The sequence below is a fragment of the Gobio gobio genome (genome assembly GCF_949357685.1).
Source record: "Gobio gobio genome assembly, chromosome: 25".
In the NCBI taxonomy this organism is placed as follows: domain Eukaryota; kingdom Metazoa; phylum Chordata; class Actinopteri; order Cypriniformes; family Gobionidae; genus Gobio; species Gobio gobio.
Window position 1 is genome coordinate 28074857 of NC_137121.1, and position 26482 is coordinate 28101338.

Consider the following 26482-nt stretch of genomic DNA (forward strand, 5'->3'; position numbering starts at 1 on the left):
GTTACTTTACATATTAGGGGTGTAACGGTACACAAAACTGACGGTTCGGTACGTAGCTCGGTTTTGAAGTCACAGTTCGGTACGGGTTCGGTACAGCAGTTTTACAAAATTGTTTTTTATTTATTTGTATTAAACAGTGGTTTACTGAAAAAAAATTTGTCTGTCCTTAAATTAATTAAATTATAACTAAAAGTTTATTGAAGATATTGCTGTAAAATATATAGGGAGCCCTTACTTGAACATTAATATTAAAGGTTAACAACAGAGCCCAAAATATTAGCCTAAATTCAGTTGCTATTTATTTTTAGGTATAATAATCAACACTCAAATAACATAGTACGCAAACATGTAAACTTCACATAAGGTAGTTTTTGCAATAACTTCTAAATCTAATTATAAAATATATTTTTTCTCCAATTCGTTGTTGAAATATAATAATTTATAGCCTACACAGTGTCTGTCAGTTTCATGACAGGTTTATTTAAACATACATGAAATAATCAAGATACACTATCAGGTTAAGTAGAATATAACGAATATATAGGCTAATATAATAAATATATATAGGCTAATATGGTGCATATATTTAGTAAAAGAGTTGATTTCTCTAGTGAATACAATTCACTTGTTTCTGCTTCTTCTTCGCCTGTGTTTTGATCAGGACATTTAGTAATCTTTCAGAAGATGTATAATAGCATCCCCTACCATATAACAGGGAAAACAAGCAAAGCCAGAAATTTCTGTCAATGGCGGTGAAGCATTGTCTCACAAATGACGAAAATGTCCATCAATGGCCGGGAAAGAGTTAACAGTTTTTGCAATACAGAATTTCTATTCATGCAAAAATGTCCTTGGATATTATGCATGTCAATGAAAATTACTTAAAGTATGTTTCTATTTCTCCACAAATCTTATTTGTTACAGCACCCCCTGCTACTACAGGCTCTTCTGAGTCTCAAACACCAGCTCCTACAAGTGAGTATTTTCATTCATGGACAATTGAGTACACATGATGTTAATAGGAAAATTATTTCAGTATTTTATTTATTTTAGAGTAAATGTGATAAATAATAATTTCACTTATTTCATTTCACATCCTGAGTATCAAACATCAGCATCTACCAGTTAAAATTGAACATTTTAATAGGAAAAAAAACTCTTAGGTTCCCTAAGAGGGGAGCGAGACTCTGCATCCAACGATGATGCTTTGGGGAATGCATGACTGTTTCTGAAGCAAATGTGCAACTCCAATCTTGTGGTGCTGCGTCACCTTGTGATGCGTGCCGGTGTAAGGTGTAAGCTATAAAGGGAAGCAGGCAACACAACAGCAACAGCTTTTGATAGGCTGAAGCAAGCCGCTCCCAGAAACTATGGTTCCCATTCAGTCGGTCACTCTCGACGCCACGTCGGAGTACCGACGAATAGGAATCTCGCTCGCGAGAGCCAATCTACTTCGAGTGTAACTAAACAAGCCAATGCACATTGGCATGCAATGATTGCACCAGGTGCTCATGCCACGCCGTGCGGGTATAAATGAGACACAGGTGATTGCATCAAATCAACCTTTTGCTTCGGAGCCGGGTGGTAGATGGTAACGCCAGATATCACTCACTACTTCGCAGTCCTGACTGAAGACGGAAGCCGCCTTTCAGAAGCGATCTCTTCAGTCGGTGTTGGTGTGACGGCACAGCAGCGGTTGCGTGGTTTTCGGATCATCTCTCTTTGTTGTTTGTTAGAGCAACCACAAAGGCTGTTCTCACAGCTGGTTCGGTGCGCTAGGTGGAGAGCGCTGAAAAGCCGTTCTTACGGCTGGTAAGAGAGCGCCTTCGTGTGAGAGAGCGTGCACGTCAGGCTGCACCCACCCCCTGACTGTGTCACCGCGACCCCGCCCCCTGCGTGCTTCAGCACTAAGGAGAGCGTCCTTCTGAAAGAGCAAACACAGATAGAGCTTGCGTCTTTTTCAAGATGACATTCTATCTGTGTGTTTCTGGATGAGGTGGTTACCTGTCACCAAGGGATGGTCACCAGCGCTGTATCTCGTGTTTGGGCGTTCAGCACGCTGAGGCAGCACTGGTGGATGACTCATGTTCTCACTGCGGGAACATGACCATCTCGGAGTTGCGGTCTAGATTCCATCTCGCAAGGGGTGGAGTCCCCGTGCCTCTTTCTCGATCTAGGCAGTAGCACGGGTGATTTGAGGGTTACGGTGAGCGCGCTTCCCCCAGGGAACCAACCCCCGGGGAACCCTCATCCCTCTCGCACTCCGCAGCCAGCAGAGCTGCCGTTGGAACGTGGTGGGCCGTCCTCTAGATGTGCACCATCCGTATCCTTCGGGACTCCCCCTGATGATCAGATGTCCATCGCTGCATCGGAGGGAGGGTCAGACTTCTCTGGAGATGACGTGTCGGCGCAGGGGGCTCCTTCGGGAAGATCCGCTGTGCCCGATACAGATCCAGAGATGATGGCCATGCTTTCCCGGGCCGCAGAGAAGATCGGGCTCGTGTGGAACCCTCCACCGTGTCCCGAACCTTCAAGGTTGGATGATTGGTTTCTCGGGGTGGTTCTCAGCGCCCCACCCCGGTTCCTTTCTTCCCGAAGGTGCACGAGGAGCTCACTCGGTCATGGACGGCACCTTTTACTGCCCGAAGCCGGCCCAGTGGATCCTCCTCCCTCACCGCCCTCGATGGCGGACCTGCAAAGGGTTACACGCAGATTCCTCCCGTGGAACGGGTCGTTGCTATGCAACTATGCCCTAACTCCACATCCAGGGGGAACCCGTGTCTCCCCTCCCGAGCCTGTAGGTACTCGTCCGATCTGATCGGAAAGGCCCACCAGGCTTGTGGAGAGACAGGCTCTGCCTTACACGCTATGCCGTTGTTGCAGGTTCATCAGGCCCAGGCACTGAAGTACCTGCACGAAGGTGGCCACGATCCCGCAGTTCTCCAAGAACTGAGAACCGCAACGGACCTCGCGCTTCGTGCGACGAAGGTTAAGGCGCGGGCCGTGGGTCGTGCGATGTCCACTATGGTGGTCCAGGAACGCCATCTCTGGCAGACATGAGGGAGACCGACAAGATCAGGTTCCTTAACTCCCCCATCTCCCAGACCGGCCTCTTCGGCGACGCGGTCCAGAACTTCGCCCAGCAGTTCTCGGCTGCACAAAAGCAGACTGAGGCCATCAGTCACATCCTGCCACGGCGGTCAGCTGCTGTCTCCACCCCGCCGCCGGCAGCACCTCAGTCTGCTCGTCGCCGAGGGCGGCCGCCTGCGTCTGCCTCCGCTCCCGCGTCGCAGCAGCAGCCTCCACCCAAGCGACGTCATGGAGCCGGGCGCAAGCAGGCCGCCCCGTCCGTCCAGGCTCCTGCCAAGAGAGGTGGCAAAGGCAGGGGCAAGGGCAAGCGGCCCTGAGACGGGCGACCCGGAGATGGGGAGGACTGCTCTTCTGGAGACGGTGACCGCACCGCTCCATCCCCCGGAGGAGGGCCGGGAGGAGAATCTTGTGTTCCGTTTTGTTTCTGTTCCCAAATTTTCAATAAAAGAGCAGTTTCCTCCATCTCTGGGTCCTCAGGGGGCTCGGAGAGTTGTGGCCGGTCAAACGTCGGACCACACTCATCCTCCCCCTTCGCCAGCGGGCAGCAGTGGACGACCTCCTCACGTTCCTCCTGCCCACCTGTGGAATCAGGTAAGTGTTGCACAGCACACTCTCACCTCACTGCGGGCCGCCCCAGCCCGGTACCTGCATTCCACCTTGCTGCCCCACGGTGGGTACGCCGGTGGTCCCTATGGTCCCGCCTGCACGGTCTCTGCGAGCCTGGCTAGAGCTCCCCAGTCCGTCTCGCTGGCTCATTCGGACCATCAGGCTCGGCTATGCGATTCAGTTCGCCCGGCGCCCCCCCAGGTTCAAGGGCGTCCGCTTCACCTCGGTGAATGCTGCAGATGCCCATGTCCTGCGTGCGGAGATCGCTGTCCTACTGGCGAAGGACGCGATAGAGCCGGTCGCTCCAGCCGATATGAAGATCGGCTTCTACAGCCCGTACTTCATTGTACCCAAGAAAACCGGTGCGTTACGGCCAATCTTGGACCTGCGAGTCCTGAATCGGAGCCTCCACAAGCTACCGTTCAAGATGCTCACGCAGAAACGCATTTTCGAATGCATCCGTCCCCAAGATTGGTTTGCAGCGATCGACCTGAAGGACGCGTACTTTCATGTCTCGATTCTTCCTCAACACAGGCCGTTTCTGCGTTTTGCGTTCGAGGGTCGAGCATATCAGTACAGAGTCCTGCCCTTCGGGCTGTCCCTGTCCCCCCGTGTCTTCACGAAAGTCACGGAGGGGGCCCTTGTGCCCATGAGAGAACAAGGCGTTCGCATCCTCAACTATCTCGTCGACTGGCTCATTCTAGCACAGTCCAAGGATCAGTTGTGCGAACACAGGGACCTGGTGCTCAGACACCTCAGCCAGTTGGGTCTTCGGGTCAACTGGGAAAAGAGCAAACTTGCTCCCGTGCAGAGGATCTCTTTTCTCGGTATGGAGTTGGATTCGGTCGAACAGACAGCGCGCCTCACGGAGGAGCGTGTCCAGTCGATGCTGAGCTGCCTGAACACGTTTCAAGGCAGGATGGCGGTTCCACTGAAACCGTTTCAGAGGCTCCTGGGGCATATGGCGGCCACTGCGGCAGTAACACCGCTCGGCCTTGGACGGGCCCGCACCTGCATTGGCATATCAATTGCCTCGAGTTGCTAGCAGTGCATCTTGCTCTGAGCCGCCTCAAAGCGTGGTTACGGGGCAAAGATGTACTGGTCCGCACGGACAACACAAGGTGGTCTGCGCTCCCGATGCATGTCGCAACTCGCCCGCCATCTCCTCCTCTGGAGTCAGAAGTGTCTGAGGTCGCTTCGGGCCATTCATGTCCCTGGTGTGCACAACCGTGTGGCCGACGAGCTTTCACTCCACCCCCAGGTGGTTCAGCTGATTTGGAGACAGTTCGGGGTGGCACAGGTCGACCTGTTTGCCTCCCCAGAAACGTCCCACTGCCAGTGGTTCTATTCACTGACCGAGGGAACACTCGGCATGGATGCCCTGGCGCACAGCTGGCCCCAGGGGCTGCGCAAATATGCGTTTCCCCCAGTGAGCCTACTTGCACAGACTCTGTGCAAGGTCAGGGAGGACGAGGAGCAGGTCCTGCTGGTGGCGCCGTATTGGCCCAACCGGACCTGGTTTCCAGAACTTATGCTCCTCGCGACAGCCCCTCCTTGGCCGATTCCTCTGAGGAAGGACCTTCTGACTCAGAGACGGGGCACCCTTTGGCACCCGCGTCCAGACCTGTGGAAGCTTCATGTCTGCGGAGGTTCTAGGTGACTTACCCCAAGAGGTAGTTAACACCATCACTTCGGCACGAGCGCCGTCTACAAGACAGGCTTACGCCTTGAAGTGGAACCTGTTCGTCGAGTGGTGTTCTTCTCGCCGAGAAGACCCCCGAAGATGTTCGATCGCGTCTGTGCTTTCCTTCCTGCAACAGGGGTTGGAGCGTAGGCTGTCGCCCTCCACCCTCAAGGTTTATGTTGCTGCAATATCCGCCTATCACGACCATGTAGAAGGTAAGACGGTTGGGAAGCACGACCTGGTCGTCAGGTTCCTTAGGGGGGCGAGACGGTTAAATCCTCCTTGCCCTCCCTCCATACCCTCTTGGGATCTTGCTCTGGTGCTCCGAGCACTTCAGAATGCCCCATTTGAGCCTTTGCAGTCAGCATAGCACCCAACACGTTCGCTAGATTCTATAGCCTACGTGTAGAGCCGGTCTCCTCCTGTGTTCTCACCTCAAACGTGTAGAAGCACTGAGAGGCCCCGGCTCTTGTCGGCTTGCTGCGCTACGACGCTTATATTCTCCAGAAGCAAACTCTGTGAGTCCTCCACCGCCCTCGGTGCCGGACGTGGAGGAACGTCCGGCATCAGGCCCCTTGCCGTTGTTCAACGATATTGAAGGAACTCTGTATTTACACAGTTTACAGATGATGTCATGTGGTCTTCTATTAACAGTTTTTGCAATACAGAATTCCATTGCATGCAAATGTCCTTTTAATCATGTCAATGAATATTATATTATGTTTCTATTACTCCATAAATCTATTTTTTCAGCACCTCCTGCCACTACAAGCTCTCAAACACCAGCTCCTACAAGTGAGTATTTTCATTCATGGACAATTGAGTACACGTTAATAGGACAATTGCATTAGTATTTTATTTATTTTAGTGTAAATGTGGTAAATAATAATTGTACTTATTTCATTTCACATAATGAGTATCAAACAGGTTTTCATGTGTGCCGTAATCTGCAGTTTACAAATTTAGGGCCCTATCATACACCCGGCGCAATGCGGCAAGTGATTTTTGCTACTTTCAGCCCGACGAAGTTATCATTTTTACGTCCACTTGTTTAAATATCAAATGCATTTGAACCCATTTGTGCACCCATGGGCGTGCTTGTCTGAAAACGAGGTGTGTTCAGGCAAATTGTTGGCGGGTTGCTATTTTATTTATCTGAAATCGACTGGGCCATTGACCAACTGAAACCTGGTCTAAAGTCAATAGCGCAGTATTTTTTTTTGTTAGTAATATGCGCCTATAGGCGGGTGAACAACACACCAGTGTTGTCAAAAATATAGATATTTAGTAGGGATGCAACAATACAGTTAGTCCACGGTTCAATACATACCTCGGTTTTTAACCACGGTTTTCGGTTCGGTTCGGTTCTGATGGCTTGTCACATCAGTTTTTTGCTATTCTATTCTTAAGCGACAGGAACAGCAAGAGGTTAAGGAGAAAAAAATACTATTTCTCTTTCTTTATTTTACTTAAAAGAATTGAAAAACCTTACTTAAACTTAAAACTTTACTTAAAAAAAAAACCTTGTACACATTCCTAGTGTATTGTATAATATAAAATATATATATATAAAGATTTACACTGGCAGCTCAGAGCTGTACACAGGGTTCCCACTCGTCCTGGAAAACCTTGAAAACCTGGAAAATTGATGACAAATTTTCCAGTCCTGGAAAACACATGGAAAATTAGAGAAAATGTAAAATGTCCTGGAAAATCTTGTTGTCTGGGAAAAAGTTATTTCTTTAGCCGAGTATAAAGAGTTTATCGCTGGCCCAAATAATTAGCGCTAGTTGCAGAAAGCACATGTTCAGGAATGCTGAGTTTGATACGTATGAGTAGTATTTGAATAATGATGTTTAATAGCTAATCCTATTAACTGCTCAAATGTATGCAGTGAATGTTAACTCGTAAGCTGCTACCTAATCACATCATTTTGATATAAAGTCACATTTGTGTGTTATAAAGTCAGAATTGCAAGAAATAGTCAGAATTGCGTGATATAAACTCGCAATTCTGACCTTTTCTTCGCAATTGACTTTTTTGCGCAGTTGCGAGTTTATATATTACAATTCTGACCTCTTTTCTCAGAATTGTGAGATGTAAACTGCAATTGCAAGTTATAAAGTCCAATTCTGAGGAAAAAAGAATTGCGACAATTTTCGCGTTTATATCACAAATATGTAAACTCTCAATTGCGAGAAAGTCAGAATAGTGAGATAAAAAGTCACAATTACCTTTTCTTTCTACTCTGTGGTGTAAACAAGCTTCCATAGTCATAATGTATGATTAAGAGCTCATATTCAAAAATGCTGGATTGTTAAGTAATGGCAATAAACTGTACGGCTTTTAAAGACTTAGAAAGCAATATTTGGCATGATCCTTGTCTTTTATTCCCGCCGTAGTAAAATTGAAAATGTCTTGGAAAAGTACTGGAAAATGGTTGCTGAAAAAGAGTGGGAACCCTGTGTACAGCATTTAAGTATGAAATTGAATGAATAAATGTAAAAATAAAACACTACATAGACTTCACTATAAAACATACACTGATTCTTATTAAAGCTACTGTATTAAAGTTTTTCAGTCAAGAGCAGTGAGTGATTTTCTCTTTGTCTTTTGTTGTTGTATTAACATTAAATTGATAGTTCACTCAAAAATGAGAAATGAATACAGGTTTGGAACAATATTAGAGTGAGTAAATAATGACATAATTTTAGAGGTGAACTGTCCCTTTAAGGCGTGTTCACTGGCTGCCTGCTCTCAACGTAAGACCTGCGTGCATCTAATAGACACGCGCCGATTTTACTTTCACTTTAGACATAACCGACTGTGTTTATGTAAACCTTGTGTGGATTTGACAGTATTAGCGCAGTAAGACGACTTAGTCCAGTAATCACGTGTTCCCTTTCGTTCAGTCACTACGACGTACGTTAGTGACTAACGAATGGGGGTTTCGCCTAGAAGCCAATTACCTTCGAGGTGTTTAACAGCGCCCAATGGCGTGCCAATGCCATGGGCATGCGGAATTTGCATACGTAACTCCGCCCCACCGCGTGGGTATATAAGGAAGTACGCTGGCAACATCGCATTATGTTTCTGCTTTGGAGCCAAGAGAACCTCTTCACTCCTTCAAGCCTACAACTGAGTCTTTGTCAAGCCTTCGAGACGAGCAGCTTTCCAGAGGCGTTGGATCTACGGCGCGTTCCAGTGATCGCATACTGCCTGCCTGCTGATCTGCGCAGTGGTCCGTCTGACAGCTGGTGTGTGGTCCCTGGGCGCTTCGGCGTCTCTGCGAAGCTTCCTCTCATAAAAGAGCTTACACGTGGCACGTCCTTTTCAGGATGTCTCGCCCGTGTACTTCTGGGTGTGGCCGGTCGCTAAATTCTTTTGATGGGCACGATCTCTGCTTGGTATGCTTGGGCGTTCAGCATGCTCAAGCAGCGTTCGTGGATGAGTCATGTTTCCACTGCGGGAACATGACCATCGCGGTCCTGCGGTCAAGACTCAAGGATCTTCGTAATGAAGTGAGAGTCCCCTCAACCACACCCCGATCTACCGTGCCCCCCGTGGCCGGTACTTCGGCTGGTGGTCAGGGTGACCTGAGGTTTACGGTGTGGAACAAAGCCCCGACGCTCATGCCTCGGGCCACACCTCCCTCTAGCGTTCCGCAACCCGCGAGTGTCCAGGCTGAAATCGCGGGGCCAGCTCCGGCTCCCTCGCGCATTTCGTTTGGCGCTCCGGAAGATGACGCGATGTCGGTCTCCGCATCACAAGGTGGGCTCGAGTCCTCTGAGGATGATGACTCGGCTGTGCTGCCGCCTTCGGGCGCGCCAGCATTGCCCGAGTCGGACCCAGCCGCGAGTCTAGGGATAGAGTGGAACCCTCCGCCCTGTCCCGAACGCTCGCGGCTCGATGATTGGTATCTGGGGGCCCGCGCTGACTCACGTCAGTCCCCGCCCTCAATACCTTTCTTTCCCGAGCTGCATGAGGAGATTGCCCGGTCCTGGAAGTCCCCGTTGTCTTCCCGTGACCGGTCTGCAGTCTCCTCCGCCTTCTCCATCCTCGATGGGGCCGCGGCCAACGGGTACACTGGGGTCCCCCAGGTTGAGCGTTCTGTTGCGATGCAACTGTGTCCTCAGAGCGCTTCGACCTGGCGAGGCGATCCTAAGCACCCCTCCAAAGCCTGTCGTTTCACATCTACATTGGTGGCGAAATCGCACAGAGCCGCGGGGCGGCCTGCCGCCTCTTTGCATGCCATGGCGATCCTCCAGGTCTACCAGGCCAGGATCCTCAAGGACATGCACGAGGGTGGAGTTGATCCGGGGCTCTTACATGAGCTGCGTGCCGCCACCGACCTCGCTCTCCGAGCGACGAAGGTGACCGCACGCTCCCTGGGTCAAGTGATGTCCACAAATGTGGTCCAGGAGAGACACCTGTGGCTAAACCTGGCCGATATGCGGGACACCGAGCGGACACGTTTCCTCGATGCCCCCATATCCCAGGCTGGCCTCTTCGGGGGAGCGGTTGAAAACTTCGCCCAACAGTTTTCAACCGCCCAGAAGCAGACTGAGGCTCTCAAGCATGTACTGCCCCGGCGGCCAGCTGCTGCTTCCGCCCAGCCGCCGGCACAGTCGTCTCAGCCTGCTCGCCGCCGAGGACGCCCTCCTAAGGCTCCCGCCCCTCCCACCCGGTCCAAGCAGCAGCCTTCACCCGGGCCGGGTCGCGGAGGAAGCCGTAGGAAGGCGTCCAAGTCCCCTCAGCCCGCCCCGCGCCCCGCTAAACGCCAGGCCAAGCGGCGCTCCTGAGACGGACGGCTCAGGGATGGGATATTCTTTCGAGGAGATGGTAGCAGGACCACTCCTTCCCCCGGTGGAGGGCCGGGGGAGAATCCTTTGTTCAGCTGCTGGCCCCCGGGTCAGCAGCACCCTAATTTGGTCAAAGAAAGAACTAACACTCCCATCCCTGAGCCCCCAGAGATCGGTGATGTCAGTGCGCGCCACCCACGGGTCCCGCCACTCGCATCCCACTCTGTCGCCAGCCTCCTGGCAGAGCAGACCCCAGTGGAACGTGCGTCCTTCCCTGGTCTCCTCTGTCAGGACGCAGCAGTTAACCGCACCCCCAAACCGGGACGCCCAACAGCCTCCCTTGTCCGGGTCGGTAACGCTGCATCGCTGCCCCACACCGGGTACACCTGTAGTCCGAATGACCCCGCTGGTGCAGTTCCTGGGAGCCTGGCTTCAGATTCCAGGGCTGTCCCGCTGGGTCGCAAAGACAGTCAGGTGCGGCTACGCGATTCAGATCGCGCAGGTTCCTCCCTGTTTCCGGGGAGTCCGCTTTACTATGGTCGGGGCCAACGCCCCTGTCATGCGAGCGGAGGTTGCCACCCTACTGGCGAAGGGTGCGATCGAACCTGTCCCTCCAGCCGAGATGAAGTCGGGGTTTTACAGCCCCTACTTCATTGTACCCAAAAAGACCGGTGGGTTGAGACCAATCCTGGACCTGCGCATCTTGAACTGTTTCCGTTCAAGATGTTGACAGCGAAACGCCTTTTCGAATGCGTTCGTCCCGACGATTGGTTTGCAGCGATCGACCTGAAGGACGCCTACTTTCATGTCTCCATCCTACCTCGACACAGACCGTTCCTACGGTTTGCTTTCGAGGGGCGGGCATACCAGTACGCGGTCCTCCCATTCGGGCTATCTCTGTCCCCTCGCGTCTTTACGAAGATTGCCGAGGCAGCCCTTGCGCCCCTACGGCAGCACGGGGTTCGCATCCTGAACTACCTCGACGACTGGCTCATACTGAGTCACTCTCGAGAGCAGGTTTGCGAACACAGAGATCTGGTTCTCCACCACTTAGCCTGTCTGGGCCTTCGGGTCAACTGGGAGAAGAGCAAACTTTGCCCCGTGCAGAGGATCTCTTTTCTCGGTATGGAGATCGACTCGGTCGCCATGTGCGCGCAGCGTACGAGCGAGCGCGCGCAGTCTCTGCTGACTTGCCTCCGTCAAATTGAGAGCAAGAGTGCGGTTCCACTGAAACATTTTCAGAGGCTCCTGGGGCATATGGCATCTGCGGCCGCGGTAACGCCGCTCGGATTGCTACATATGAGACCGCTTCAGCACTGGCTTCGCGATCGAGTCCCGAGATGGGCATGGCGGTCTGGCACGCTCCGGGTCCAAATAACCCGGGCCTGCGTACAGACACTCACTCCGTGGTCAAACCTCAGTTTTCTACTGGCCGGTGTGTCCTTAGAACGAGTTTCCAGGCATGTTGTTGTATCAACGGATGCCTCCTCCACGGGCTGGGGTGCCATGTGCAATGGACAAGCAGCCGCGGGCTCCTGGACAGGACCCCAGCGCCTTCTGCATGTCAATTGCCTCGAGTTGCTGGCAGTACGGTTCGCCCTGCACCGCTTCCGAGCGTTGCTGAGGGGTCAACACGTACTTGTCCGGACAGACAACACGGCCACAGTAGCGTACATCAACCACCAGGGCGGTCTACGCTCCCGCCGTATGTCTCAACTCGCCCGCCATCTCGTTTTATGGAGTCAGAAGCACCTGAGGTCCCTTCGTGCTATCCACATCCCGGGAGACCTGAACCGTGCAGCCGACGAGCTCTCACGGCTTCAGCCACTTCCTGGAGAATGGAGACTCCATCCCCAGACGGTCAGCTGATTTGGGAACAGTTCGGCGACGCGCAGGTAGATCTGTTTGCCTCCCAAGACTCTTCCCACTGCAGCCTGTACTATTCCCTGTCCAAGGGCACGCTCGGCACGGATGCACTGGCGCACAGCTGGCCCCAGGGCCTACGCTTATATGCGTTTCCCCCAGTGAGCCTTCTCGCACGAGTACTGTGCAAGATCAGGGAGGACAAGGAGCAGGTCATGTTGGTCGCCCCGTATTGGTACGGCCAGACCTGGTTCTCAGAACTGCTACTCCTTGCAACAGCCCCTCCCTGGCCTATTCCTCTGAGACCGGACCTCCTCTCTCAGAGACGGGGCACCCTATGGCACCCGCGTCCAGCGCTCTGGAAGCTCCAAGTGTGGCTTCTGGACGGGACGCGGCAGGTTTGAGTGGCCTGCCACCTACGGTGGCCGCCACCATCACTTCCGCTAGGGCAGAGTCTACACGACACCTCTATGCGTTGAAGTGGAACCTCTTCGTCACCTGGTGCTCTTCCCGCCAAGAAGACCCCTGGAATTGCCCGATCAGGTCTGTGCTTGAGTTTCTCCAAGAGGGGCTGGAGCGAAGGCTTTCTCCCTCCACCCTCAAAGTGTACATGGCTGCAATATCTGCCCATCACGATCTCTTGGGAGACAAAAAGGTAAGTCAGCACGACTTGATCATCAGGTTTCTGAGGGGAGCGAGGAGACTGAATCCTCCTCGCTCTCCTCTCGTTCCCTCTTGGGACCTCTCAGTAGTCCTAAGTGCTCTGCAGAGGCCTCCCTTTGAGCCTTTGCGGTCGGTCGACATTAAGTTCCTGTCGATGAAGACAGCTCTGCTGACCGCATTGGCCTCTCTTAAGAGGGTCGGGGACCTGCAGGCTTTTTCAGTTGACGAAGCGTGCCTAGTATTCGGGCCGGCTAACTCTCACGTGACTTTGAGACCCCGGCCTGGATATGTGCCCAAGGTTCCTACCACTCCCTTCAGAGATCAGGTAGTGAACCTGCAAGCGCTGCCTTTGGAGGAGGCAGACCCAGCCTTGGCATTGCTCTGTCCAGTACGCGCTCTCCGCGCTTACGTAGACATGACGCAGTGTTTCAGGACCTCAGACCAGCTCTTTGTTTGTTATGGTGGAGAGCGGAAGGGAAGAGCTCTCTCAAAGCAGAGGTTGTCTCACTGGATAGTGAACACCATTGTTTTGGCTTACCAGCAGCAAGGTCGACCATGTCCCCTTGGTGTGAGGGCACACTCCACCCGGAGTGTGGCCTCCTCTTGGGCGCTAGCGCATGGCGCCTCGCTAACAGACATCTGCAGAGCTGCAGGCTGGGCGACACCCAACACATTCGCCAGATTCTACAATCTCAGAGTGGAGCCAGTGTCCGACTATGTACTCGCCCCCCCCGAGGGGCCGGTAATGGACCAGGTTCTAGGTGTCTTCACTTGCTCGCCACTCCACTCCACGGACTGGATACGTGCGATATTTCCTCAGGTGAGCTCCCCGAGAGCCCTGAGCTCCTCCAGCACTGTCGACGCCAACATCAGTTCAGTCTGCCCTTTCGAGCCCAGACCCTCATGTCCGGCCAGGTGCCCCGTGTGCATGGTTCCCTCTGGCGACCCCCACACGAGTATTTCCACCGTAAGCCTCCTCAGTGAGCAGGTGTCTTTCCCTTGGCAAGCCCCTGCCACCCCTAGGGTTAAAAATCCACCTTCGGCTGGTACCCTAGAGTTTCCCATATGCAGCCCACAGCGGGTCATATGTGTACTCTTAAGTCCTCCCTACGGGTAGGCATCTTTGGCATTCCCTCACTGGGATATGCTTCCCAGTGTACCTTGGTAATCCTGTGATAAGTGGGAGTCCTACGGCTTTAAGTGGCGGGATCTCACACTTACGCAGGGCACTGGATGACAGCTGAGTGGCGCGGTTATACTGGAACCCCCATTCGTTAGTCACTAACGTACGTCGTAGTGACTGAACGAAAGGGAACGTCTCGGTTACGTATGTAACCCTCGTCTCTGAGGAGGGAACGGAGACGTACGTTCCTCAACCACGTCAGCTGTGCTGCTGGAACGCGGAGTTCAGATCTTGGCTCCGCAGCAGATACATAATGCGATGTTGCCAGCGTACTTCCTTATATACCCACGTGGTGGGGCGGAGTTACGTATGCAAATTCTGCATGCCCATGGCATTGGCATGCCATTGGGCGCTGTTAAACACCTCGAAGGTAATTGGCTTCTAGGCGAAACCCCCATTCGTTAGTCACTAACGTACCTCTCCGTTCCCTCCTCAGGGAACGAGGGTTACATACGTAAACGAGACGTTTGACGGCCGTTTAGTGCGCCGGCAAGGCTTTAAAACGCATGCAAATAATGAACTTTCGTGATTGTGAATAACTCTAGTGTTCCGTGAGTATAACTCTACCACTAACGTGTGATGTGAATGTATGTCGCGTTGTTCAGTATATTGGGATGGAGGCAAATGATAGAATTTGTAGAAAAATACTTCATTAAATGCAAAACCGATTTTCACAAAATTCACAGGCGCGTATTGAACCGTGAAGGCCGTACCGAACGGTTCAATATTATATTGAGAATTGTGGCATCCCTAATATTTAGATATGTATCGATACTGATATAACTGAAACAATACCAATACTCCTTTCTACAGTATCGATACACCGATACCAGATGCGCTTTCTTGCTCTCCTCTCCTCTCCGACCGACAGTGAGTTGAGACGCACCCGCCTCCTCTCATTCACTCCAGTTAAATAGTGTTGGTGTCACTGAATTTCGCACGGGATTGCACATGATTCTACTAATTCCCGCCGATTTGGTGCTCACATCTGAAGCGCACACACATAATAAATAGTAATAAAACTGCCTCTGACATACAAGTGCAAAAATGAGCTCCTTTTCCCAGCTTATTAAATGGTCAAATACTGTTAAATAGATCTAAAGGACTTCACTGATGTTGTCATTTTAGTCTGTGATCACCAGGGGGCGTCAGCAAGAAATCACAAAGCCAGAGGTCGATTATCTAACGGCGCATTACTGTGCATAAGCAGATACGACAGCTATAAACATGCCAAACACTACTGACTGAAAGGGGATACATAATCAAAACTCTATATGCTGATTATCATATTAATATCTAAATAATCATAATGCAATAAACAAACTTATTTAATTGCATTAAATGTGCGCGTTATAGCTGGATGGCTGGATTCGCTTCGGACTCGCGCACTTATGACGATGACACAGTTATGATAAATAGACTGGTAACAGCTTAAAACTCAAATTCTCCCACTAAGACAGGAAACAAGATGTTATAAGCATAAGATATAAACAACACTCTTACTTCTTTCGAACGCACACACAATGAAAGCCACTTTATAGCGTGCAGTTGACAGAGCTGTAAGAACTAAAAATGCGTCCTTCTTGTGGGCGGGGCAAAACTCCTCTGTCAATCACGGCTATAAACATCAAATCAGTACCTAGTATGGAAAATACTGGGCCTTTTCAACAAATACACTAAAAAAATGTCTATCTTGGTGAGTATTAACGTAAACACAGTCAGGAAGAATGTGTGACAGGAACAGTATTTTGGATCCATGCGTGTGTCAGGTCTTAAAGGGACAGCAGCCGTGCCACTCTCTTTGTTGATAATGTTATTCAAACTACAATAAGACAAACGATCACTTACTGCTCTTGACTGATTAACTTGTGTAACTTTTTCATCTGTATAAAATTTTTACAATGAAGATTATCCAATATTATTATAAATTTGATTACTTTTTTTTTTATTCATTTTTTTACCTGAATGCTACTGTTAGACCTACTTAAAAATAAAGCAGTCTATTTCATTTGTATCTTTATTCAATTTAAATTCAATTTACCATTTGAAATCAAGCTATCTTGTGCTGTGTGTAAGCTATTGCAACAAAATTACCCCATTGTAAAAAATACATTGAGTTAGCAAATATTTGTGAGATTATTGTAATGGTAATTGATCAACGTTTATATATGACAAAAAGCTTAAAAGCTTTAAAGTCCCTGTAAAGGCAATTCTGAGATTTTTTTCTAAACACATTATAAATGTTAGAAATGTATTGCTGAAACAAATTACAAATACTGTGAACTATGAAGTACTGAATTCAGAAGTTAGACCGTTAAACAGTTTTTTACCGTTGCTGTGTTCAGGATTTTCTGGGCGGGGCTAAAACGGTGGCTCGATGACGCACTGGAGCCACCGAGCCTGGCTCCTCCCCTAACACAGTCATAACTAGAGCACATTCGCATCAGTTCGATCGCGAGTTACTGTTAGTACTGTTAGTTACTATAGTCAACCACTTACATAACAGTTTACAAACCAAAAACGATGAAGAGGTGGATTAATTTTGTGAACAGCAACCTTGATGGAGAGTTGAGGATCATCACCGACACCTACCTCTGAAGTGACTTTACACCGGATCGTTTTACAAACTTTCACCGGAGACAACTGGGATTCACTGATAATCCGCTGCAGAACCGACTATCCCCCGCCCAGGCCTTCATCCTCCCGTCCCGCCGACATCTGGTGCGTCGTGATCATAGACGCTCGTGATCAGTGAGTGTTGTCTTGTGTGCTACTGCCGCTTTCCCGCGAGTGGGCGTGGTTTCGGCGCCGACAGCGGACACGCCCCCAGCGTTTGAGAGCAGAGAAAGCTGCTAATTTTTTCAGGTTTTTGATAAGCTATTTTATGTACTTCCCGGATTTTTTTATGATTAAAATTTGGCTGGGTGGTTAATAACACATTTATCTGTGGTGTGAGGAACTCAGAACACATGTTTAGTTTTGACTTTACAGGGACTTTAACATATAAAGTTATCTCTTCCGAATAAATTTTTGATTGCCTAGACTTTTAATAGATGGACAATTTTTTTTTCTAAAAAATATATATTTGACAATATATGCAGCAATTTTTCCCTTGTGGTATCGAAAATGGTGTTGAATATCGATACTTTTCCAGGTATCGTATCAAAGTTAGAAATTCCAATATCGTGACAGCACTACAACATGCGTATTACACACAACAGGACGCGCAGCAGCACACACACAGCCACATATTACAAATAAAAGGATTACATTGTAGAAGATTATTATTGTGTACATAAAGATAAAAATGCCTACATGTCACAATGGATAGTCATTGCCAGTGTTGGGGAAAGTTACTTTGAAAAGTAATGCATTACAATATTGCGTTATTCCCTTAAAAAGTAACTAATTGAATTACTTAGTTACTTTTTAAGAAAAGTAATGCGTTACGTTACTTTTGCTTTACTTTTTCTCACCTGGGCTGGGCTGGGCTGGGCTTGTTTTTGTTTTGTTTTTTATAACAAAAAAAGAATATTTTTGTGCAACGTTAAAGACCTCTTCATACCAAAATTGAAATAATAAGCCCCAGGCTGAGGTAAAAATGCAAATTCACGCATGAACAGTAGAGGGCGCAGCTCTGCTGTGCTGCCATTCTGGATAATGGTAGAATAGAAAAAAGTTTTACCAATAAAAATAAAAAAATCTAGTCAGCAGCAAGACATTGGCAAATTAAATATAAAGGTAGATTAAATGTATAAAAATAGTTGTTTTATTTAACATTTAATGATTGGAGGTTTGCATAGTATTCTGATTTTCTATTTGACTGATTTTATTCATTTTGAGGAGTACAGAATCTTTATTGTGCAAGTGAGATAAATAAATGCTCACATTTAGTCTAGAACTACAATAACCATCATGTTTACACACAACGCCTCTGCACGTATTTTTCTCAACATGGGGGCAGGAGAGCTGTCAGCCAAATTAATGTGAAAAAGTAACTTGCGTTACTTTTTTGAAAAGTAATGCGTTACTTTACTAGTTACTTGGAAAAAGTAATATTATAAAGTAACTCAAGTTACTTGTAATGCGTTACCCCCAACACTGGTCATTGCATGGATCAGAATTACCTATATACAGTAATGACGAATGCAATTGGCTACTTGTTTAACATCAGGTTGAGGGTGTCTATTGTGGGATTACAAATGTATAAATTGCTATTTCTAGGTTCTGATGTGATAGTATATAAACTGAAAACATTATGTACATTGTGTTTTACATTATGAGGTAAAGATTGATGACATTCTATGAAGATCAAGTTAATCAGCCCAGGTGTTTTAGACTTTAGTCTTTTGTCTTTATGCACTTCCTGACCATTTTGTATGACAAGCCCAAGGCACAGCTGTGCCTTTGTCTCTATGATAATGTGAAGGTATGAGCAAAACTGTCAGAGTCATTGGATTAGCAACTATGCATTTTAATGACACGGTTATGCTGATTGGATTAGAATTGGTGACACATGTCTGGGGCATGTCCATTTACCTGGACACAACATTTCATTGCTTTGTTTAGATTGTCTCCGCCTCCACTGTGTGTATACTTCCCCCTAAAGTGTACATAAAATACAATGTATACTGATTTAGTCGGACTTGTTAGATGACTACAGCGACGCACAGCGCGTGTCTCAAGAAGAATGAAGCATATGCTGAAAAGAACACTGTGGAACACATGTGGAAGACGAGATGGATACATTTTTTTTTTTTTCAAGAAATCCTTGGAGAAACTTCATACTGTCAGTGAGGAAGCTGAAGTTTGGGTTTCAGTGGACCTTCCAACAGGACAATGATCCCAAGCATACCTCAAATTTCACCAAGGCTTGGTTGCAGAAAAAAGATTCTAGAGTGGCCATCACATTCACCTGACTTGAAAATCTCTGTTGGGATTTGAAGAAGGCAGTTGAAGCATGCAAACAAAAGAATATTGGAGGCTCATGAGGAATGGGCTACGATTCCTCAGGAACAGCAGGACATAACCACAAAAGGGTGTTCTATTAAGTACTAAAGATGCTTGCCATGAAGGGGTTGCATAATTTTGAGACTGCAGAAGTCATTAAAAGTTGTATTTTCAGTTAAATTTGGGGAAACCACTTGAACATTTGTTGTGTTGAGCTATTTTAATTACTTTTATTTGATTTGTTCCTTGCAAAGAGCTGACATTTTGCCAATAAACCTGATTTGCAATGGGGATTGAATAATTTTGATTACAAGTGTATAAGGACATTTAGACCAGTTAGTGATTGATGTCACGATGTGAAGAGACTTTCAACCACCATAACAAATGTTTCTGGAACCAATCACCTACCCTTCCTTTAAATATCAGAATAATGCATGCCTTCCCCCAGTATGTACAATTATAAAATATCTGTTGCCTGCTACATAGTATGTTTCAACTAGTTGGCATCTGACTACCAATATTTTTATCTAGTAAATTGTAAACTATTCCCATGCCCACCACCACTCATTTGCTCCTTTTATTTTTGTTTAGTACAAATCTCTATCTAAAGATTTGGTTACAGATTAAATATAAGAAAAATGGCTTCTCCCTTGTCAGTCAATTATTCACTAATTTGGCTGACCAGTTCTCGTTTCCTCCTATATGTATTTATACTTTACTTGTGTGTTGTTGTGTTTTTAAATCAACATTTGTGAATTGTTCTTTTCTCCTCACACAGAGCCAGATGTGATCAGGAATCTCACAGTGTCTAATGTCACAACATCATCTGTGTTTCTGACATGGCCTGAACCAATTGGAAATAGATCTTTCTTTAAACTTCAATGGACTGGTGATGAAACAAACAGAAATGCAACAGGAATTACTAACACTTTCTATAATATCACTGATCTGACTGCTGGAGTCAATTACATATTCTGCATCAGTGCTGTGGCAGCGGATAGATCAACAGAAGGAGAACATTTCTGCATCTCACAATATACCAGTATGTAAAATTATAAAAAACAGTTTCTTGCTACGGTACATATTAATTGTTTTAATTAATTTACTTCTGACCCACCAATAGACTTTTTTTTCTAGTAATTTGTAAATGCATTATAACTATACCCATACCCGTCACCACAGATTAGCTGTCTTCATTCATTTTAGTACAAATATCCTTCCAAAGCTCCCATTATAGAGTAAATATCAGAAAAATGACTTTTCCTTGTCAGACTATTATTCCTTAATTTGGCTGTCCAGTTCATGTTTCATTCTATATGTATTTCTACTTGTGTCCTGTGTGATGTTTTTTAAAATCACCATTTACGATCTCTCTCTCCCTCACACAGAGCCAGATGTGATCAGAAATCTCAAAGTCTCTGATGTCAGAACATCCTCTGTGTTTCTGACATGGCATGAACCAATTGGAAATAGATCTTTCTTTACACTTCATTGGACTGGTGATAAAACATCTGAAAATGTAAAAGAAATTACTAACACTTCCTATAATATCACTGATCTGACTCCTGGAGTCAGTTACACATTCTGCATCAGTGCTGTGGCAGTGGATAGATCAACAGAAGGCGAAACTTTCTGCATCTCACAATTTACCAGTATGTAGAATTATAAAATATCTGGTTTTCCTTGTCAGACTATTATTCCTTAATTTGGCCGCCCAGTTCATGTTTTGTCCTATATGTATTTATACTTGTGTCCTGTGTGAATTTTAAAAAATCTAAATTTACTATGTCTCTCTTTCCCTCTCACAGAGCCAGATGTGATCAGAAATCTCACAGTGTCTAACATCACAACATCATCTGTGTTTCTGACATGGAATGAACCAACTGGAAATAGATCTTTCTTTAAAGTAAAATGGACTGATGATAAAATAAATGGAAATGCAATGGAAACTAGTAACACTTCCCATCTCATCACTGATCTGACTGCTGGAGTCAATTACACATTTTGTGTCACTGCTGTTACTGCAAATAACCTAACAGAAAGTGAACCTTTTTGCATATCAAAATATACTGGTAGGTAGAATTTTTACAATATATTTTTTTCTGCCTTGTACATGCTCAAACTATTTGACACTATGACATAAGAATCATTATTCTACTAAGTTGTCAAATAATGATTTGACTCTTAATGTAACCTCCATCTGTAATGGGGTAGTGGAGCAGAAGGGAAGGAGTCGAGATGTGGATCTAATTGCAGGCTTTAATAATGAAATCCAAAACTCTGGAATCCAGGAAACACACAATTTCAAAGTCTAAATCTTTACAGCATTAGAGTTAAAGATGTCAACATGAATAGGGATTGCGTTAAACAAGATTTGACAAAGAACTGATGAGGACAATGGGTATGAATTAACAACAGATAGAAACTAAAGCACCTTATAATGATTAGTAACTATGATAAACAGGTAAACATGATAAACAGGAAATATATGACCGGAAGCAGAAATACATCCAAGAGCCTGTGAACATATCAAAATATGTGTTTGAATCTAAAATAACAAATGATTTGTAACATTACCCCCTCAGCCTCTTAACCCTTTAAGCCCTGAAGGCATTTTTTGAGTTGTTTTTTCTGAGTGACATAAACAAAAGTAAAAACTCATAACTCCAAAACTTTAGCAAGGAGAGTCAAAAGGTAGGTATCGTTTAATTGAAAATGTAATGGAGATGGAATGAGTACTGTTGGGGAAAACTCTATTTCTCTGATTTCCTGAAGCCTTTTTTAATCTTGCAGTGAAACTGCAAGACCATTGGTTGCACGACCATTGCACGACCAAACATGGCTGACGGTGTAATGTTAGACACTGTGAGATTTGGTTTGTGCAGTGAAAGCAGTTTGAACCAATGGCAAGGCAGCAGATCTGCACAAGTCAATGGCGATAAAGCCTGCCAGAGCCCGCCTAAATGGCTGGGGCCATCTGGCTATATAATCGGGCATTCTGCCATAGGATTTCAGATCAATCTGACTGAAGAAACGAACACTGAGCTGTGCAGCATAATAGGATGGCCATCTATGCAGTACTCGTTCCCGTGTCTCAGGAAACTGAGGTTACGTTAGTATTGATATGCCACTCGTACTGCATCACTAGACACTGGTGGGGAACGACTGTCAATAACCGCCTTAGACTGAGGCACTGAGTTAAGGGCCAGGAGGTGCTAAGACAGTGCAGATACTAAGACAATCGTTCCGCATTGTCTTAGTATCTGCCGGCCCTTAACTCAGTGCCTCAGTCTAAGGCGGTTATTGACAGTCGTTCGCAGCTATAGCACGGCATGATGTACTGGGTTCCCCTCCAGCGTCTAGTGACGCAGTACGAGTGGCATATCAATGCTAACGTAACCTAACGTAAAGACTACGAGGGCACAGTGGGTTGAGGTCAAGGCCCGGCCACACATACAATCGTTCTTATGGGCTACATTGTTTAGCGCACACTGGGGAGGGCCCTAGACAATTAAGGCAAGGGGAGGCAGATGCCTAAACCATGGGCTCTGACATACGCCAGAGTCACAAGGGAAACATAGTGAGATGAACTTGTTAAAGGTCAGCTCAAGTGTCCGCGCTAGGCAGAAGAGTGGGTTCTAGTGGACCAAACTCAACAGAGGTGAGGTCGTAGTTATAGAGACAGGACTTGTGCCTGCATGGTAGGGACATCCATGCTGTAAAATCTGGCGAAGGTGGACGGCGAGGACCAGCCGACCACTGCACAGATATTGCCAATGGTCACACTACTGGATCATGTCCCAAGATGAGGCCATGAGGAGTAAGCCTTCACTCTGATGGGGCAATCCAGGCCCAATAAGGAGCAGGCTAAGGCAATTGCATCTACTATCCAGCTGGAGAAGACGGACCATTAAAAGGCATAGAGGTATCTCGTGGATGGGGCTCTACCCCCAGAAATCGTATTAAGCACTCTCACGGGGAGGTCCAAAGGCTCTTGTTGAGAGGCCAGAGATGCAGTGCCCACAACTCAGGACCCATTTGATGCTCCAGGAGATCAGCATCCCACAGAACTTAATTTTCAAGGCTGTTGAAATGGATTCTGGCCCCTTTCCCCGCTGCATTGTTACCCAGCACAACCAGTGGAAATAGTCACTATCACTCAACCAAACCTCTTTCTGGAGACCTTGGCATTGTTGTATTTTATCAGTATATGATTTTCTAATTTTCATTGGAGGTAAAATAGCTGATGCTAGTTTATAAATAATCTTTCATTCATTTGTTTGATGCATAATAAGGAGAGTTTGACAGTGAAATTTACAGACACTGATAACTAGGTTGGCCGTAGATACCGATAACCTATCAACCAATATTTTTTAAGTGGATACTGGATCAAAAGTTACACAGAACAAATTCAACAGAAAATAATTTTAACAGGCCTTATTCTACAACATCAGTGCCTGACCTCACAAATCTAGAAGAAAGGTCAAAAATTCCCATGAACACATTCCTAAACCTTGTGGAAAGCCTTCCCAGAAGAGTTGAAGCTGTTATAGCTGCAAAGGGTGGGCCAACTCCATATTAAACTCTATGGATTAAGAATGGGATATCATTAAAGTTCATGTGCATGTAAAGGCAGACATCCCAAAATGTTTGGCAATATAATGTATCTACGCAAAGGCATTTCAAACACTTGACGATTATCTAATTCAAATTATGATAAAAAAAAAAAAACTGAAATCCAATGTGTTTCTGATTTGTGTATATGTTTCTGTCGGCTTCATGAACATATCAATTTGCTTTCTCACGTCAGCTAATGAATGCAAAAAAGTGACCATCTGGATATAAACTAATGCAAATAGATGGTAACAACTGTGACATTAAACATTTGGGTCGGACTTTTGTGTATTTTTGTCACATTGTTTTAAATACTTGAGGTACTTCTAATGTTAGCGTCCTCTCAGCCTCGACGGCAAACAAACATACTGTTGTTCTTTCTCTGCTAATGCTGCATCTAGTCATCAAAAATTTTTCTTTATAAAGATATGGCAACATGTACTGTAGTGTGCTGTATACACATTTTTGCTTTAAATGCACACCTGATGTGTCAGCGCTCTCTGCGCAGTGCACAGCATCATGTGTCAAAACAAGCAGCATGAGGCGTCAGTGATTTCGCCTCTAGAGGCCGCTCTCATACTCTATGATGACAGCGGACCATTCTCAGCCGCTCCAGCAATGGGCGCAACCCAGAAAAACTAATCAGTATTGATTTTTGCCCCTTACCGGTTGTTTCACCAATCAGCTATTAGTGCTGATCAATTGATCAATTCACCCTTCGCCTTTTTTTCTCAACTGTATTGAAGTTTGATTGACAGACGATCTGACCAATCACATCGCCGAATCTGCTGTTTGTCCGACAAAGCAGTCAGGAGAGTTAGTAGATTAACGTCGGTGGACTTGCACTTGGAAAAACGGTGTGTACTGAAGTCTTTCCGCGGTTGAAACAACATTTCTTTTAGTGTTCATTCATGTTTATTTCATGCTTATCAATGAACTATAAGGAAGATATAATCAGTTCGCGAGCAGCTTTAACTGAGGCGCTACAGCGATCACGATACATTAAAGAGCCACAAAACTGTATTTAAATTTCTTAAAAACATGACAATTTCAAAGTTGAGACTTTGTTTCATATCAAAAGTAACTGGCTCTGTCCTGTCTGTCTGAGTTTTTTCAGTGTCCTCTTTGCTCCGTGATGTATTTTCTCTACGTGAGAACGTGTGTGGTGTGAGAGCGCCATGGCTTGTCGGACATAGCAACAGTAACTAAAGGGGGCGGGTCTTTGCAAACGGTCAATTGGTCGACCTCCTGGTTCTTCACTGACGTGTGATCTAAAAAACAACGTCAGCGATGACGCGAGTACCAATCACTACATAAATGGGGTCCCTGGGTGGCTTAAAGTAAAATCACTACATAGTAATGGGAGGGAGGGCCAGAGCCATGGGAGGAGAACATATCTCTGCTCTAGGGAAATAAATGCCAAGGGGGAGCTAGAGGAATTGGATACTGAAGCAGAGCAGAAGGATCGCAGAACCAGGGTGCAGCCCGAAGAACCGGAAACTAAGGCAAAGTTAGAGGATCAAAGGACCAAGGACTGAAATTCGGAAGGATGGAGGACAACAGTAAAGCCAAGGAATTGGAAAGAAAAGGTGGAGTCGTGGGATTGAAGGGATAAAGCAGAGCAGGAGAATCAGAAATCTTTGGCTGAGTCAAAGAAACATAACCACAGTGGCTCAAGTCGAGCCGGTGCAGCAGGAGGTTCTTGGAGAGCTGGCAGAGCAGAAAGACCAGGGTGCACTGCCAGAGAAGGAAGATGAGGAAGACTCTGGGAAGTTTGTATACTAGATGGAACTGGAGGACAATGAGGAGCTATAGACAACCTGGTTGGAAACAGGGATCTATCATGCTGGATAGAACCAGTAGAGGATGAGGAGAAATGGTTTCTATAGCCAGGAGAATGATACCGGTGTTTATGTCAAAAAAGGGCCGTGAGCGCTAGTTCCAGGAGAGACAGAGCCTTTTACAGAAGGTCTGTGGCAGGCTACTTACTACGACTTCCCCTACATGTTTTCTTGATGTCCTTCAGGGGGATCAAACCTCACCCATTTCATTGAGCAAAACACTGTACACCAACATCTTGTGCTCACAGATCTGAATCTGAAAATTCTGTAAAGAAGTTACTTATCATTTACTTTTCTCTCCCCCACACAGTGCCAAATATGATCAAGAATCTCACAGTAACCGACCTCACAACTTCATCTGTGTTTCTGACTTGGAATGAACCAGTTGTAAATACATATTTCTTTAAACTTTTTTGGACTGGTGATAAAACAACTGGAAATGAAACAGAAATTACTAAAACATCCTATAATATCACTGATCTGACTGCTGGAGTCAGTTACACATTCTGCATCAGTGCTGTGGCAGCGGATAGATCAACAGAAGGAGAACATTTCTGCATCTCACAATATACCAGTATGTAGAATGTAAAATATCTGTTTCTTGCTACATAGTACATACTGACCATCCATATTTGTTTCTAGTAAATTGTAAAAGCACTAGAACTATTCCCATGTCCACCAAGACTCTTTTTCTCCCTTATTTTTTGTGCAAATCTCTATCTAAATATTCTGTTAAAGTATAAATATCAGAATAATGCCTTCTACTGCGTCAGTCAATTATTCATTCATTTGGCCGACCAGTTCATATTTCCTCCTGTGTATTAATATGTTGCTTATATGTTGCAGTTTTTTTAAAATCAACATTTGTGAATTGCTCTTTTCTCCCCACACAGAGCCAGATGTGATCAGAAATCTCACAGTGTCTAATATCACAACATCATCTGTGTTTCTGACATGGCATGAACCATTTGGATATAGATCTTTCTTCAAACTTCATTGGACTGGTGATGAAACAAATGGAAATGTAACAGAAATTTCTAACACTTCCTATAATATCACTGATCTGACTGCTGGAGTCAATTACACATTCTGCATCAGTGCTGTGGCAGCGGATAGATCAACAGAAGGAGAACATTTCTGCATCTCACAATATACCAGTATGTAGAATTATATAATATCTGTTGCT

General features: G+C 46.3%; 1 protein-coding gene across 1 annotated transcript in view; it reads left to right on the forward strand.

Annotated features, from left to right (window-relative positions):
• LOC307121267 (receptor-type tyrosine-protein phosphatase beta-like) overlaps positions 1-26482 on the forward strand; it is a 149574-nt gene that overhangs the window by 74184 nt on the left and 48908 nt on the right. Inside the window, exons 7-13 of the mRNA XM_079808799.1 lie at positions 925-975; positions 6134-6175; positions 19620-19883; positions 20230-20493; positions 20650-20913; positions 25607-25870; positions 26190-26453. Of these exons, the coding sequence (XP_079664925.1) occupies positions 925-975; positions 6134-6175; positions 19620-19883; positions 20230-20493; positions 20650-20913; positions 25607-25870; positions 26190-26453 (1413 nt within the window). The remainder of the gene's footprint in view (positions 1-924; positions 976-6133; positions 6176-19619; positions 19884-20229; positions 20494-20649; positions 20914-25606; positions 25871-26189; positions 26454-26482) is intronic.